Genomic DNA, 17,237 nt, shown 5'->3' on the forward strand with positions numbered 1-17,237 from the left:
AATAACCCACCAGCAAAAAACTCCACATTAAAAACTACTTTATATTTGCAAGTACTGTGACGAAAGAAGTAACACAATCCACAGGCTACAGACTTCAGACTACTAACAATTATGATCCATTCTTACTTGTTCTCCAGTTTGTTGGAATCTGTACAGTGCATAGGTCATCTGCAGATTCATCAGCTGAATTTCCAATGAAATCAAAATTAAGACAGTTTAGTACAAGCTTCAAAAGATGCATTGCTAGATTCTGTTGCCGTTGGTCCTGAAGGGTTAAAGGTTTTGCCAAGAGCTAAGGAGAAAAGAAATCCCATTAGGTCGTCTGCATAGAACATGCTTTAAAAACAACTTTGAAAAAGTAAAATGTTTGGATGTAAGTTCAGAGCAAGAGAACACATACTGAGAGAGAAAGAAATCCTGCAACAGTAAAAGGTATAGTCTTTCCGTGAAGGCAAGGGGCAAATCATCATTACCACCTCAGAGACATCTTCCACACCAAGCTAAAGCTCACAGACTTCTAAACAATTTTTAATCCTTTTGCCTAAAATACTTCTAGGTAAAACTCAGCATGTCACTGATCCTGACTGCTAAAACAGTGCTGATGTTCACTGCAAAAATTAAACTGTAAGCATTCATATTTTTCAGCTCCAGATCAGCGTGGAATATATGCCATATACATCATATAGTTAAAAATTATCTCAACAATCGGGTATTTTTCACAGTTTGATGTCCAGGCTGCTAAACAGTAAGAGTTTCACATTATGTATACTCAAAAGACTGTTCCTTTGGTATGTCTAGAAAAACCTGGCATTAAAAAACAATGAAATGAACAGGCTGTAATCTGAATGTAGCTATTTACAACACCTGTACAAATACAGCTGTCAGTGTCTCTGCTGCTTTATAACCCCTGTAGTGTCAGAATAAAGAGGTACTTTGTAAGCAAAACAAGCTGTTGGGATCTGGAAGTCTACACTCAACATACTGTGAGCAAGAACACATGTTTATCGATCCTCTCTGTAATTATGATAATTTAAATAACATTTTATCTTAATGAAAGTACTACCTCAAGATTACACATAGAATATAAAGGCACTGAAAACAAACCTTAAATTCATTAGTCGCTGATGCAGTTCATCAGCATTAAAAAGAAAACTGACATAATTTTGTCTAGGAAAAAAAATAAAATAAATGCAAATGCAACAATTTTATCTAGTTCATCTGCTCCTTATTTAGATTCAAAGTCACATCTCTCAAATTTATCAACAAAAAGTTTTTAAATTCAGATGATGGTAATTAAAATCAACTGTGTGTCATCAGATGCCTCATTAACTTGATAACAACTGTTGCACCACATTAGAATAGACACTAAATTATTAATTTGGCTTTGAAATCAACATTGAATTTTTGTATGTCTTTTATAAACATAACCTGTTTTGCCACTAATCCTGTGTGTCACTTTCAAACTCTTGGAATTATTTCAGTGATTCGACATTTGTTAGTTGAGTGTATTTTTCAGTGTATTACAGACAACAAAATATTTCTAAAACCAGCTTCTTATACTAAAATTGGCATTATAAAGATACCAATTACAATTTTCTTATATTTCTCTCTGGAAACCTGTGTGATGTCACTCAGACAAACCTTTCAACATATGAGAGACTAAAAAAGTACCTAGGAAGTGGCTGCTGCAGGATACAGGTTCTCACAAATACATTTATTGTTTTGATGTGTCATAGGATTTACTATACCTAAGAAGATTCTTCAAAAAATATCCAATTCTTCTTTTAAATTATATATGTCGTCACTATTAATATACAATTCCAACAGTGTTTTAAAACATCCTGTGTACATTAGCAGGGCATTCCCTCTTCAGAGGTGAGGGCTTACACATTATTTTATTGCAATATATATATTAAAAAAATACTCTGCCTGTCACCTGAGCACTGGTAGCTTACCACGTGTCCTTTAAACATATTGCCAATGTAAAGTAAAACATGCTAGTTAGACTAAAAACATACTGTGAAAGAAATATAAGCAAACACAGTTTATCTCATACCTCAACCCTGAGAATTAAAGCTTGCGCCAAAAAGTAATCACTACCATTTTCTACTGACCCACTGTGATGGCATCTGTGTTTAAATCCTTAGCTTAAACACCTGTGTCCAAATTACAACACCTAATTCATTGGATTTTCATGAAAATTGCACAAACCGGCTCTCCCAAATAAGTCAAAGAACAGAAATCAGGCAACATTTAAAAAATAAGCTGCTCCCAAAAGCAAAGAGTTGCTTGAGCTCAGGAGAAGTAAAATGGTACCTCACGGTGCCCCTTCCACTGCTACGGAAGGCCTTCTTCAGCACAAAATGGGAAGCGCAAATTCCAGCTCTGATCTCAGTTCACCCTACCTGGTCCTGAGAGACCAGCACGCTGCTCTTCACCACCTCTGTCAAGGCTCTTGAGAGGCTGCAGCCTGAATTACCCCAAAGTGTTACAGACAGCATAAAGGAACTAGTGAAGGAGAGAACACCCTTGGCCAGATTCGACTGTGCTGCCACACCACAAGAGAATTCGTCTTTCTGTTTGGTTGCCACTAGTTTAATCAATAATTCTTTTAACAAATATTGAGATGGCAGGCCCAGCAAAACTGAGATACAATTAAATTATGAAAAAAATCAAAAAAGAAGACTAGCTCAGAATTTAGTCAGGTCATCCTTTAAGGCAAGATATAAAGAGAGAAAGACAGCACAGAGACAAAGATTGAGAGAGCGAGCAAGAGAGAAATGGAGGAAGGAATATTGGAATTTTTGTCTTTGAACATTTTTGGTCACTTGAGCTTAATTGGGTGTCACGTAATCCATTTAAACACAGAATTCATCAACTCAGAACATATAAGGACTCAAACTGGGACAATCATGATGTTAACAGTTTAGGTTCAATTATAAAGAGCCTCACCTCCTTTAAAAGAGAGCACGCAAGCATCAGTATGTCCTTTAGAAAGGTGTCACGGAACGAGGTAGCTATTTTACGGTGTTTTGCTGAAGGTCTTGAATAATCAACCTAAGAAAAGTTAGGACAGAGTAAACAACGCTCCCTTCTTTGCTAAAACTAGATGATAGGTATATCTGGCAGATTAATTATTTGACACTAGAAATGAAAATTATGGTCCAGCACTAAATATAGATCTTGACAGCTTCCTGAAGCACCTCCTTTTTTTCCTTCAAGGTTGTCTCTCTTTCGGGATGGAGAGGTTGGAGGCACTTCCTCATGTTAAGATGTACACAAAAGTAAATCATTAGCAGAAATACAATTGAAAAAGTTGATCATTCACTTTGCTTTACTAGTTCTAGTGACGGCAATGGGAGAAAATTTACCCATAGCAGATATGGTGTGTCTGGTACAGGTAGAGTCCCTGCACTAAGAATTTCTTGTCTCTCTATATATTGGTGGGGAGAGGAAGGTGTGTTAATCCCTTCACGGCCAATAAATGTTTTTCCAACCATTTTTACAAAGGGCAGAAACATTCAACACACTGCTTGATCGGCAACACATACACCCCTCGCAGAAGGAAAGAAAAACCAAACGTGCTTACTAGATTCATTTCCTGAGTCAGTTCTGAGAGAATCATTACTCCTATTGTACAATGGTCCACAGTGCCCTACAGAAAAAAACAGATATGATTGCTCAAACATCGCACCTTGTATTTAATATTTTCCAACACTTCTAGAACCAAGAGGAATTCTTAGGCTGAGATATCCAAAGCTGTTTAGAAGGCTTTCGGGCCAATTTCTATCAATAGTAATAGAACTAGACCTTCAAACTCCCTAATTAGCTCTGAAAAAAAAACCCCTCATCGATTAGCTCTGAAAAAAACCCCTCATCGTAAATCCTAAGAATTGTTTGATAATAAAAACCCGTCTCAAAATAAAAGTCTATGTAACTGCAATCTAGAAATTCACTATTACACATTTCTCAAAGGTCTGTTCAGTATTTTAGAACTGGTAAGGCAAGCTGCATGAAATTCAGATCATTAAAAAAAAAGTAAGCCATGGATGGATGACAGGGCACACAGGAAAAAAAAAAGTTTTGGAATGCTCTCTACCAAAAGAAACGAGTTCTCTTCACTCCACAGTAGTATACAATGCACTGGTTTGAACTGAATAATATATTCCATCTCTGACAACTTGTATCTAAAAAGCAAAGCAGTAGGCGTCAAATATTCACACCTGAGGGTATGATCTCATCATCAGTATTTAAGTTCCTTGGAACGTTTCAAAATTCAGATACAGCGCAGAATTTTGCATTTAATTAATAAAATTTAGCTGTCTTCACTGAGCTATTACAAAGCATTTATAGAAAAATTAAATCTGCTTTTTTAAACCCAACTAAAATCAACTGCAATTAGGCCTTGCCATTGAGTTGGGGGAAGATCTCTACTCCTACTTTCACAGCTGCAGTTTGCAACCCTAGCTCTCCTGGCATCCAAAAAGTAATGCCATCCTGGCCAAAAATGTTCCTGATATTTGTCACAACCACACTCATTATTTTCGCAACTCTGAAGATCATCCAAAGCTCAACTAATGAAGAATCTGCCTGCTTACCAAAGGGCCTGAATTTTCACTGTCATCTATTTTGTGTTATCACTTACACCAAAGCAAATCAAAAGTGAAAATTTCGGAGAACTCTCCAGCAAAATTTATATTGTTACCCTATCTGCATTCAGTAAGATTAAACATCTCATACTGTAATTGGAACAGAACTTTCTTCTGTGTTTCACATTCTTAAAATAGTCTATATGAATGTTCCTTAGATCACACAGACCTACAAAAATGGAAAATGCAACCTCCCCTTTCCCACAGGTGTAAAAAGCTGCATGGGGAATTATGGAGCTGGGAACAGAACTGCAGACCTAGCCACTCACCCCTTCCGTATTAAATCACACTCACATTCACTCTGGATGAACTTCAACCTGGAATGCTAAAGCATAAGTATCTGAAACTACCGTATGTTAATTATTACCATATTAGCATTGCTTAGGGATTATTTTTTCAATATTTATATAAAATTTAATTCACAAGTAGATCTATGGCTTAATTTTCTTTTCTACAGGAATTCTTAATTTAACTAAAGAAATCTCTTAAGAAGCTAAATTTTGTATTTAAATCCCTACTTTTAATGAACTACACACTGAAGAGTCACACTGCAATCATTTTAATAATAAATGCAAAATCCAATTACAGTACATTCATAAAAATAACTGCAAGATGGTGAAGTATACTTGAGCTTGTTTTTAATAAACAGGATATTGCAGCTTATCTTTTATTAGACATTCCCAATGTAAATAAAAAAGTACATTAACTTGAACAGTATTATAAACAACGTAAGACTGAAAAACAAATGAGAAACTCAGTGGCAAGAAACATAATAAACAGTAACTTCCTATTTTCTTGTGCTGAGTTGCCAGGATCACAACACATACACACAAAATGGCTCATTTTGGAAGTAAATCTCCAAATAGCTTAAGTTTTCTGATTATTTTTTCTCTAAATAAGTACTAGGCTTTACATTCACACAGACACTCAGAAAGATTAATATGAAATAAGTTTTTAAGCAGCTTAGCTATCTCCCATAAAACTTTTTAAGAACCTTTTTATACATGTTAAATGTATAAAATAACCAAGCCTGGCTAATAACCCATGACATCCAATTACACTCTCCAAACTTCTTTCACAGAAGATGCTGGATGTCCTTTATCTTTAGCTACTGTGTCTGACAGTACTTACTCTACATTTGACATGTAAATTTGCATGGTGAACAGTCCATAGTGAATGGCTGCACTCTGACATTAGGAGGAATTATTTCCAATTTTCAAATACTATGTGCCAGGATCACCTCCCTATCTTGTAACTCCTCTCCTCTGGAACAGTGACCGTGGCAGTGGGGGAACAGGAAATTATATGGAAGGAAGTGTAAAACAAGAACATTCCTGCTTCATCCAATTACTGGAGAGGGAAGGCGAGTGATCTTTCCTCCCAAACTTCCTCCTATCCCTACCTGGAATGCATATTTTTTGTGATTTCTTAGATTTAAATACATATGCAAAAATAGATAAAGTTATAAAACACTATATTTATTATCTATCTCCCTATATTTTACGCCGTAATCCTAGGAGAGACAGAACGCCTTTTCTTTTTTTCTGTCAGGTCTCTTTACATGTATGGAGAGAGAACATACGTATATGCAGGTATCTAAGCACCTATGCACACAAATATGAATCATCCATTTCTCACAAAGTGAAAAAGGAATGGGGCAACCAAGAACCACAACCATGTAACAAATACATACAGTATCTTGCAATTTTGGATAGCATAGTTCCATCTTTACACAAGCTTTCCTCAGAAACTTCAGAAACAGGGCTATCTAGAGAATTCTGCTAAAATGTAAAGTGCAGGTGAAGTCCCACTGCTTATACAAAAAAATCAACAAGGTAAGACCATAACAGTGAACACTCCAACAAATAGTTTATAAAGCTACCTTTTTGATCAACCCTCCATGACAGGCACTTGAAAAAAAGATAATTTGAACTAGTTCCAGAACTGAACAGTTCAGTACAATTCCAGCTGTCATTATTAGAAGAATCACAATCAGATTAATGCTTTAAAACATTTGACTTTCTTACTCTTCAGATGGTGCAGTCCCAGTGTTTCTAACCAGGTAACTGGAGCTAACGCTATCAGAAACGTACCTCCGCATCCATTGAAAAAAGGATTAAGGCATTAAATAGAATGGCTTGACAACAGGGGCTCACGTTTTACAGACAAATTATGAAAAAGTGCTTTGGAAAAAGAAAACCAACAGAAAAACCAACACGACAGCATAAGAATACTGTGAGGTATCAAAACGCACATACTCACACAGGTATCAAACCTGCCCTGGTTCTTCATTGTAGGGCGATCTTCTGTTTTAAGCAATGCTCTTCAAACTTTTTCCACCCAAGTGTACAACAACTAAGTGACGTAACATGCCAATCGCTAAAAATGAAGTGGTCCAAACAGCAAAAAACGGCAGAAGTGAACAATTGTTTCCTACCTGCAAAAATTTTTTTACATCAGCAATAATGTCTCTGAAGATGAGCTGATCTTTTAGTACCTCAAACCATCCTAATTTTGTAATTTTTGCAATGACTTGAACGAGAGCTTGGATGACAAAAGGAGCCAGTTTGGGTTGAGATGCTACATAGTTCAGAATGTAATTTCCTGTAAAGAAGCATTTTAACATCAGCAACACATCTTCCATAAAGAAAATTAATTAAATGGTTTAATAAAAACTTAAGGCATGGATTTTAAAATAAAACTGTATTCTTATGGTTAGTACAATAACTCTGAGTTACATTAAATCATTAAATACAGCTAAATATTTAGTAACACAAAGCACATGACATATACGATCAGTATTCTGGGATACATATGACAATAGTTTGTGAATTCAGAGAAGAGGTAAAACAGTAATTTTTCATTCTGGTCCTATATATTGGGCACTGACTATTTCACTAGGTAACAGCAGCTCTCACAGACAATTCAAAATACACAAAAGTTTTTTCAGATGATGTTCCCTATTGAATGCTCTCAATTCAATTTGGAACATCTCTTTGGGTAATGCCCATTGCAGCTGCAGAAATTCCCCTCTAACCATAAGGAAATTAATCTGCTCCAAAAGCTGTTGAAATGTATAAAATGAAAGTTGATGAAAGCTAATTTTTACCTAAAAGAACACTGAAATCTTTGATAAGAAGCATCGGATTCTCAGCCATGCATTTCAGAGTACTACTACCCATAGAACGGATAAAACAGTGCAGATTTTCTAAAAATCCAAATCGAATCATACATTCCTCGTGCAAAGCCTTTCACTATTAAAGACCTAACGTATATTGCTTATCTCTTTTAGGATATAGCAATGACTTGAACGTAGATGCTAAGAAGAAAGGAAAATTCTGTAGGATCTTAATCCTTCAAGTAAGAACCTGACCTGGAGTGACTTTTACAAATGTTAAGAGCTGATCATAAGCAATGCTACATGTAAGTGACTGGTGGGCCTACAAGGAATACCTGCATCTTTTATCCTTTACAAGTGTGAACTAAATCTCTCTAGCATCTTGTGAGATAAAGAGTCTATCTTGAAAAAATAGTATTTTTAAAAAATATTAAGTAATCTGAGCTAACATATTTATTTGTTTTAATTTTGAAACTAGGAAGTGTTATTTTTGAGCTAATTGCAGAGAAATAATGGAAGATCTCACAAGCACCTTTACATTCACTGTCTGACAATGACTACCATATGAATAACACGCTTGGTAAATGGGGAGAAATAGAGAAAAACACTAACTATCCACTGGATTGTTGCTGTGCTAACATGAAGTTTTAGATCCAACTAATATAATGACATTTTAACCACGAACGCTACTTACGAATGTCAATCCTTTGTTCAACAGGTAATGGAGATGCCCTGCTTATAAGCTTAGACAGGCATGTTGCTGCTAGAAGCTGAGCATAGGACGTCTACAAAAACACATCAAAAGATATTATTCAAAAATAGGCTAATTAAAGGCAGTGACAATAAGTCAAAACCTGATAAATAATCAATAAACCAGATTGGTTATCAGGTTCTGGTTATGTTTGTTAAGTGTACCAAAAATTTATTTGAGGATGTATTTCAGAAATATCTTTGTTTCATTAAAAACAAACATAAATTACAAAACGCTAATAAAATACTGGAGACCAAAAAATATCATCCCTTTGGATGGAAACCATTCACCTAAAAGTAATTCACTATTCAGTGGAGTTCTTTAGTTTTGAAACCTGTTTTTAAAATCACTAAAAAGTTTAGAACTATGAGATGATTACCATGGGTCCAGCCCTGGATAAAAGATATTTTTAAATGTGTTTCCTTTTTTTCTTTCTCTCTGTTTTTGAATTATTTGAAAAACACAGCAAGAATTATACCGGATTCAGCTTGGACTATTAAATCAAGATCAACTCCCCTATCACTTTATCTGGAGTTAACCATGAAATTAAACACACAAAACTAAACTGAGTAATGCTAAGGTTTAAACTAACAGACAACAGATAAGCAGTTTAAAGGATTTTTTTTTTTTTTTAAATAATTTTTTTCCCCATTGTAGCTCATAGCTGGAAATAAGAACAAGGTGATGTTCAAACACTGGGTTATACCACACTGTGTTCAGACACTGCTCTACAGAGGACACAATCCCCGATTACAACCCTTCTGAAAGTAGTACAATTGAAAGCTAAGATGCTTCCCCTTTTTGTCTGTGACATCTCTAATGTAAGGTATCATCACTTCTACAAAGAACACCTCCAAATGAAAAAGATTCTAGAATCATTTATGAAACAGAGTATGTACAAAAAAATCATAGAATACCAGGTTGGAAGGGACCTCAAGGATCATCTGATCCAACCTTTTTTGGAAAAAAAAGGGAAAAGCATTTTGCTTTTATTGTACTGACATGGTAATGGCCCAAAGCTGAGAAACCTATGTGAGGTTCCATCAGCGTGATTATATTTATGGGTAACACTTCTTTCAGATACTTACCGTTCCTTGTTCTAATAGAAGCTGGCATTGACTAAGACATTCTGGGCTATCAATAAGCTCCAAGAGTACCTTCTCAGCTTGCATTCGCTGGGCTAGATCAGTTCCTTCATATAGGTGGTTACATAGTACTTCCAGTTCTGCCAGACTCTGTCAGGAAAGAACACAATTGAAACATCCATGAAGGCTTTTCAACCACGTAAGATTTCTTTAAGCGTTTATAAACCTAGATACTATACCAGTAACATGAACTGTTACCTATCCTAAGCTTTCCAGATGATTCACATTTAAATAAGAGGCCTTCTGTGACAAAAAGCCAAAAATAACTCTGAAAATTAAGTTGGCATTTCTTATTCTCTCAGCTACCGAAGCATTTTCAGTATGGTTCAATCCATCTGGTTTTCTGAGTCTTCAGATGCAAAGCCCACAGCTTTTCCAAAGAGAGATGAAAAGATGGAGAACAGTGAACAGTTTGAGCTATGCTACTTGGAAAACTTGCAGCAAATTTCATTTTAAAAGCTGCAATTACTCGTCAAATTCCTACACCTGGAAAAAAATAGCATCATCTGTATCTGTTGATGCAAATACCAGTGAAAGACGGGACAATTCAGAAGCTATAGTAGCAAAAAAAGAGCTAAAATTCCTCTCCACCTAGAAGTTGAAAAAAAGGTCTCTGGTAAGAAGGTGTGGGGGGGGAATATCTCTCTCCTGTGTGAGGGATATGATTTATTTCTACTAGTCACTGTCTCACAGGAGATAAACCCTTTTTAAGCACGTTTCGCAATCACCACACAAACAGAAGTTTCAGCATCCATCCCAAAGCCTACGTAACTCTCGTCAATAACTGGTCACACCATTAGAAGGTACCCAGTAAATATTTCATGACTTGAGTTTGGCTTAGAAAGAAGACGCAGAGAGAAACCTGCAGAATTTGACCAGTCTCATTTAAAGTCAAAATCCTGCTCAGCAGCCCTTCCAAACAGATGTTTTGTACTTGAAATAAAAGATTTGGTTCGGCACAATCTAGCATCACTTATGCTGTAGCTCAAATGCCTTTCAAAAATCCAAGACAGTAACAGTGTCTTTGACAACCAAAGTACATGCGATTTTGTCAATCAAAGCATGTAATTTCTGAGACGCACTTCTTATCTTAAAAAAATAAATCATGGTCTTTTTCCCATATTTTTCCTTCTTCTTGTTGTGCAGATGGAGTTCTTGGGTTTGTTCAGCTTTTTCAGAATTTCAGTAATAATGACACTTCAGGAGTCCCTGATTTGCAGTCAAAAAGTAGCCATGACTTGTTGCTTTGAAGAAATTGTAAGAAATAGCACATTTGACCTCTGGAATGAACACATCTAATACCTCAAATAGAGCTCAACAGAGACATCCTTTGTTTCCCTTCCATGTTCAAAGGAGTGGAGAAAAAATAAGGAACAGGTAACAATCCCAGTAACACAATTTTAAATGAAGCCCGATCCACGCCAAGTGAAAATTAAGACTCATAAAATTCAAGCATACACGTTAGAGAACATATAATACAACACAAACGCCACATAATTGGGATAAAACATGGGAATAAGGACATCTAGCAAAGATAGTCTTCAGACATAAATTACAATGCATCTTTCCGTAATGGAACAATTCTAATATAATCTGAGAAGCACGAACCAAATTATCATGCCATAACCAGCAAAAATTAAAGACCCTTCTATATTTGACCTGAAATTTGACTTCCAAGTCGGGCCAACCTCAGCAACCAGTTTGAGAAAGTCCAGAATAAAACTGGGATATCGGCCCAATCACCAAGGCCTAAATCATCTGTATACTAACTAGCATTAAAATATCAAACCATTTATAAGCTGGCTAAGCAATAATTTATATACAAAGAATTGATAGCGGATTTCAAAAACAAATAAACTTTAATGCACGGTATCAATATGTTAAGGTTACACCAAAATTTAGAAATTTAGGCTAAGGATTAGAGTTAACTTCTTATTGACAAGTTAAAACTGTGAAGCATTTTATCTGATGGATGAGGGAATCCCACCACAGATTTTTAAAGCAAGCCCGAACAACAACTAGATAATGATCTTCAAAGAAAAGCTGGTTTATCGTCTATTGAGACGGATGGCCTTCAGCACTTTGAAATACTTTATCTGGACATTTGGTCTCAAGAGAACATTATGACACGTTTCTTATTGGTAGGCTTGAGGTACGGCCAGAGATGTCTCAGAATTCTCAGACTGCCAAGGAACTTGTTAGATGTTCTCTGGGTTATATTTTATGTGTAGTACACCAAGAAAACGTGCCGTGATTCAGATAGCGAAACCAAAAAATACAACCTGAAATCAGCAAATACAACCATCTTGTATATGACGGCAACTCAGATGAGCAATAGATATTATTCAACTTGATTAAGAAAAAAATATTTGGAGAAACCAATGAGAAGTCAAACACTAGCTCTCTATATTAGATGTATATTTTCTTCGAGAAAACAGAAGACTGTCACAATCCCTTTTTATTGTGACACAAAACATGTGAAACTGATGCCTTCAGAGACCTCCTTTACTCAAGTTCTTATCAATAGCTGAAAGGTGACTCCTAAGAAAACAACAATACTGTCGACGAAGAGGATGTAGCAGTGAGCCGCTGGCTGCTTTAGCAAGTCAGGAGTAGCAACAGACCTGTATAAAAAGTGGCATTTTTGATCACAAAATGCAACTTTTCCCAAGAAGCAGATTCACATCCTAATGAAAAAGCTTAGATACTGCGATTATTTTTTTTTTCAGCTTGTCACACTTTCATAATGTTCAAGAATAAGCTAAATAAAGCTCTGCAGACACTTCTGGTCCCACCTCCCCAGCTCTCAAGAGTCCCTGGCAGCTCTCCTACTAGCCCATGAAAGAGCCAAGGTCCAGAAATGCCGGGGGCCCAGCTCAGCAGCAACCCACCAGGCAAGCGGCCAAGGAGCCAAGTGAACTGGCAGGAAACCAGGTAAGTTCACGCTTAAAGTTTTGCTGACACTGACAAATTCCCACAGACATTCTGATTTTAATCAGCCTTTTCTGACTGAAAACATGCTATGAAGAGGGTTCCACCATCTCAACGTGAGAGCAACAGGACAGGCATAACCGTTGAAACGCTACCATATGAGGTGACAACAAAAGGTATTTTAGTGGTCCTTTTACATAGCGCACCTGGTGCCCAAGTATTTCAATAAAGGCCTTAAACAGCCACTGTGGAAGCTGCTGCCACCACTCCAGTGGAACCCCAAGGGACTCCAGGTGAATACCTGACACCTCAGGATGCTGTGTCTTCTGGGGCCGCTTTCCCGCCCCCGCTTTTCACCTCCATTTTCTGAGGCACCGTTTCGGTGGACAATGCCCCCCCCGGACAACTCCCGGTGAGGGGCTGCCTCTGGCCCTCAGGGCTGGGGCCGAGCTGTGGGCCCACCAACGCCTTCGGGAAGAGGTGGCCACAGGCGAGCAGGTGCAGCTAGCTCCCACAGGCCTGGAGTAGCCACGAACCCAGCATCCCAAGCGAACAGACACCAACGCGATGGGAAGTGTGGAAAAGCCATGCACAGCCGGCCAGCCCCGCAGCTGCCGGCGCCACACGCCCCCCACGCTGTGACATCGCGGCTCCAACTCCCACGGCGAGGCCAGCACCACCCGCGTCCCCCCCGCAACCCGACATCCCCCCCCGCCTCACCACAGCTCACCCGAGACCGCCACCGCGGTCCACAGCACTCCGACGGAGCCCGCTCGCCTCAACACCGCCCGCTCCCGGCCACCCCCGCCCAGGGCGAAGCTCCGCACGCCGCGGTCCCCTGCCCCGTTCGGCCGCCGCGGCCGCAGCCGCCCCGCAGCACGCCCAGGGCTCCCCCGCGCCCCTCAGGACCTCCCTATCCTCTGCCGTGGTTCTGCCCCAACAGCCCGGCCGTGCCCCAAGGTACCCCGCCGCTCCACCCGCCGCGCCGCGGCCGCTGCACTGACCTGGAGGCGCCGCGCCATCTTCCCGAGCGGCGGCGGGAGCGGGCCGCGGGGAGGGGCGGTGTGCCCGGCCGGGGCTGGGGGCCGGCCGGCTGCCGGGGGCGGCCGTTGGGGCGGTGCGGGGCCGCCTCCCGCGGGCGGAGCGCGGCAGCGGCCCCGCCTGGGCCGGGGCGAAGGGGCGCCGGGCGCGGGCGGCGCCATCTTGTCCCTGCAGCCCCCATTGGGCGCTGTGGTGTGCGGCGAGCGGCTGTCGGCGGGCTTGCCTTCCCCTCCTGCTGCCCGCAGCCAAGCAGAGGCATCTCTCCTGACTGAAAAGGGCATGTTTTTAACTAGTTACCGCATTTAGGTGCTGATGAAAATTGATATTTTGCTTTGCACAATGCAGATTAAGATACACCTTTCCAAAGAATTTACTCTCCAATTGTGACAGCACCAGCGAAGGGAAAGCTTTCCTCAGTGAACGTGGGAGCTTCAGGTCAACACAGTCCATGAGAGATTGTAAGAATATTCCCAATTTATAGCCAGCAATTCACGAGTTGCATGGGTGTGATTCAATGTAGTGTTAATTTCCTACATTTATAGCTCAGTAAACATGGGCCAAGCCAGCACAATGCCTCCCTGTCTGTGCTTCTTAAAAGACGCAAACTAAAGCCTGGGGTGCTGAGGTGGATTTTGAACCAGGGCAGCATCTTGGATGTTGATTCCAGTTTGGGAAGTGCTGGAAGGTTGCTGAGAGTAGAAAAATCCTTGAACTCCGCTTCAATCCAGGAGGCCAAGGAGCGGACGCTGAGGTGGTTGCAGCTGTGCCTGAAGGGACGGGTGCCTCAGTTACTCCAGATAAGGGGGAAAATCCCCCTCTACAGGTGCCTAGAAAGGAGAGCAGAAACTAAATTGAGAGAATAGAGTTGTCTCAGTCTGCAGTTGGATGAGATGAATCCCATCTTTGCTAAGCGCTGGTTCAGATAATGCGTGGGGTCTGTGACATCAAAATTAACATAGATATTTCACTTCTTAAGTTCAAGCACTGCAAAGAGAGAATCTTATCCAGTACATCCTTTTTCTAGAGTTAAAGGAATAAGTCAGTGTTAGTGAAGAAACACACCATGTAAGTGGGAGACAGAAAAAAGTCAGTATTGAGATTATCCACGTTAAGGACATAAAGTGACTTGAACAATGTCTACGAGTATCTGCATGTGAAAAAATGTCTTTTAATGCAGCTAGATTCTTAACTTCAAAGAAAAAGGTGTAATTGATTCTAACCACTATGACGTGAAGCTGGACAACTTTGGAACAGAACTAAGCAGTGCTGGCAACTCTCTGCCGGAATAACTGGCACCAAAGGATGGGGTATTCCCTGTCCCTAGAGCATGTGGTCGCTTTCCTAAAAGGTGATGCTGTAGGTACGTGAGCTGCTGCCTTGGGCAGAAATTGGTGAGGTTGTCCGGCGTGGGTTGCAGAGCCCGTCACAGACTGCGTGCACCTGCAACATTGCATCATACGCAATCAGAGAGCAACCAGTTTTTGTCACTAATGAAGAAACCTAAAAAAGGCCAAAGCAAGAGGAGCATGTCTGTATTCCTTGTCCTGCTAAAGGTGAGCGGTGGTACTGTACGGCATAGGGCCACACAGTGCCCAGGGTAAAACTCAGCAATGCGTATTAGTTTAGGCTTCACGAGACACTTTTGGGGTCAGTGGCATGGGGAGGAAGGAGGATTCAAGATCAAGAAACGAAGTGTGATGGAGGAGAGGCAGCGAGGCCTGCTGCTATAGCCAGCTGAAAGCATTTATGAATATTGCACCCAAAAAGCTTGAAATTTTTGTTGGGCACGCTGTTGTTTGGTGTTTTAACACAGTAGGAAGGATTTTTGCCTCGACTTCCCCTGCTTTGAACTCCATGGTAGTCCATGTCATTTTTTTTCCGGTTAACAGATGATACAGGGCCTGAGCAGTTTGTGTACAATTATTTGTGTTTCCCCACCGCTCCATTGCCCACATTGCAGAAATTCCTATGTGAAGTGTGGTAGCCCCAAAGAAAATGTGAAATGAGGACTAGGGAATGAAATGGTGACTTGGGGGTAAGAAAAGTCATCCATAAATTATAGTGTGGAAACTTTGTGAGACTTTCTGATGCAATACAATTATAAACTGTCGGAAGAGCCAGAAGCAGCTTGCCAATGCAGGTCAAAAAGGTAAGAGGAAGTTCTTGCGTATCCTTCAAAGACCTTGACCCTGTGAGCTGAGTTTCAGCTCTAGCAATGACTCCGTGTCCTGCTGCAGGTGATGGGCTGTTGCCTAGGCTGTGCCACTAAGCTACGCAAAGGCATGCATAAATGAGGTTAATAAGTTAAATAGTTCAAGAGCTGAGCGTAACCTATGGACAGCATAGGTAGCTAAGCGTACGGGAGTGTGTTTTCTCTTAGCCAGAAACACCCTCTCCCCTCCGACCCGGGTCTCCTTTCTGTGTCGGCAGATGAGCACGGACAGAAGTGAGAACACAGAGCTTGTACCACGCGGGAGGCAGGGAGCACAGGCTCTGCTGTGTGCTCAGCGACACAGTGCAGCCATGTGACTCTTTGTACCTTATTTAATCATCAATTGAATCATTTAATCTCTCAGATGCAGGCAATTGCATTTCTGTATCCGATTTCTGTCAACTATAGCCTGATTATTTTAAGGGGAAAAAAATTGGTCTAGCTAAAGAATTAATGGATTCCTAGACTAATACTTGACAAAACTCCTGAGATTTAACACAGCAAGTAAGAATGTTAGACTGTGAAATTACCCCAGACTATGTCAGAGTCCTAGTCCAAAGGACAAAGCTGCATTAAGGACTGTAATTTATTAATGAACTTTTATGCCATTCCGTTATCTTTATATGGGAGGGGGAAGTGACCCAGTGAAGGTGCTTATGTGATGGGCATTGACAGGAGGAAGTTGTGCCATGAAATTCAGACTTGCTTCCCTGGAAGATAACGACAAAATTCTTGCTATGTTCCAGGGAAGCTGAATTAAAGGAGGATTTTAGGTCTGCCTCACAAGAGACCTCCCTGCAGTATTATTATACAGTTTCCAGCTCAAGTCTGCCTTGTTTTCTGCTAGGTGAAATAAAATCAACTTCCTGAATTTGATGTTACTTTGGATTATGTGAATAGATCTGTTGCCCCAGGCAATGCATTCACAATTAGATCCATTTGTTTGCCACGCTGCTTAGAGAGGGCTGAATCTTCTCCATGCATTTTTTTTAAATTTATTTTAAGTGATGTGATTAAAGCATATAAACAAAACCAGCCATTTCTGTCCCTCCCCCAAAAAGAAGTAGCAAAGATCAGGGTACATCACATCAGGATTTTCCCTACCATGCAGTTTTCTTACTGAAAGGAATGGCTGATAATTTACAACAAATTATTAAATATATATATAAAAAAAATACAGAGAGAAATGCAATATATTTAATTTAGAACCCTTTGTTCTGGGAACGTTAGCTTTATTTAAATCAACATAGTCCATCAGGCCAAACAGTCGCAGACTGATATTGGATGTGGTTCTGCTACACATTTTCTCATTCAAACATTCTTTTCTTTCTGTTTTTCATTTTTTATTAACAACAGCAAAAGGCCCTCAAGAATTCTAATTTATTTCAAT

At 39.8% G+C, this 17,237-nt stretch overlaps 1 protein-coding gene across 1 annotated transcript in view; it reads right to left on the bottom strand.

Annotated features, from left to right (window-relative positions):
- RANBP17 (RAN binding protein 17) overlaps positions 1–13,687 on the bottom strand; it is a 159,782-nt gene extending 146,095 nt beyond the window's left edge. Inside the window, exons 1-7 of the mRNA XM_074603816.1 lie at positions 13,599–13,687; positions 9,607–9,753; positions 8,462–8,552; positions 7,087–7,253; positions 3,590–3,655; positions 2,953–3,057; positions 127–292 (exon numbers count right to left, since the gene is read on the bottom strand). Coding sequence (XP_074459917.1) covers positions 127–292; positions 2,953–3,057; positions 3,590–3,655; positions 7,087–7,253; positions 8,462–8,552; positions 9,607–9,753; positions 13,599–13,616 — 760 coding nt within the window. The 5' untranslated portion in view covers positions 13,617–13,687. The remainder of the gene's footprint in view (positions 1–126; positions 293–2,952; positions 3,058–3,589; positions 3,656–7,086; positions 7,254–8,461; positions 8,553–9,606; positions 9,754–13,598) is intronic.
- Between the last annotated feature and the right edge of the window lie 3,550 nt (positions 13,688–17,237).

This window comes from Larus michahellis, chromosome 11 (genome assembly GCF_964199755.1).
Source record: "Larus michahellis chromosome 11, bLarMic1.1, whole genome shotgun sequence".
Taxonomy (NCBI): domain Eukaryota; kingdom Metazoa; phylum Chordata; class Aves; order Charadriiformes; family Laridae; genus Larus; species Larus michahellis.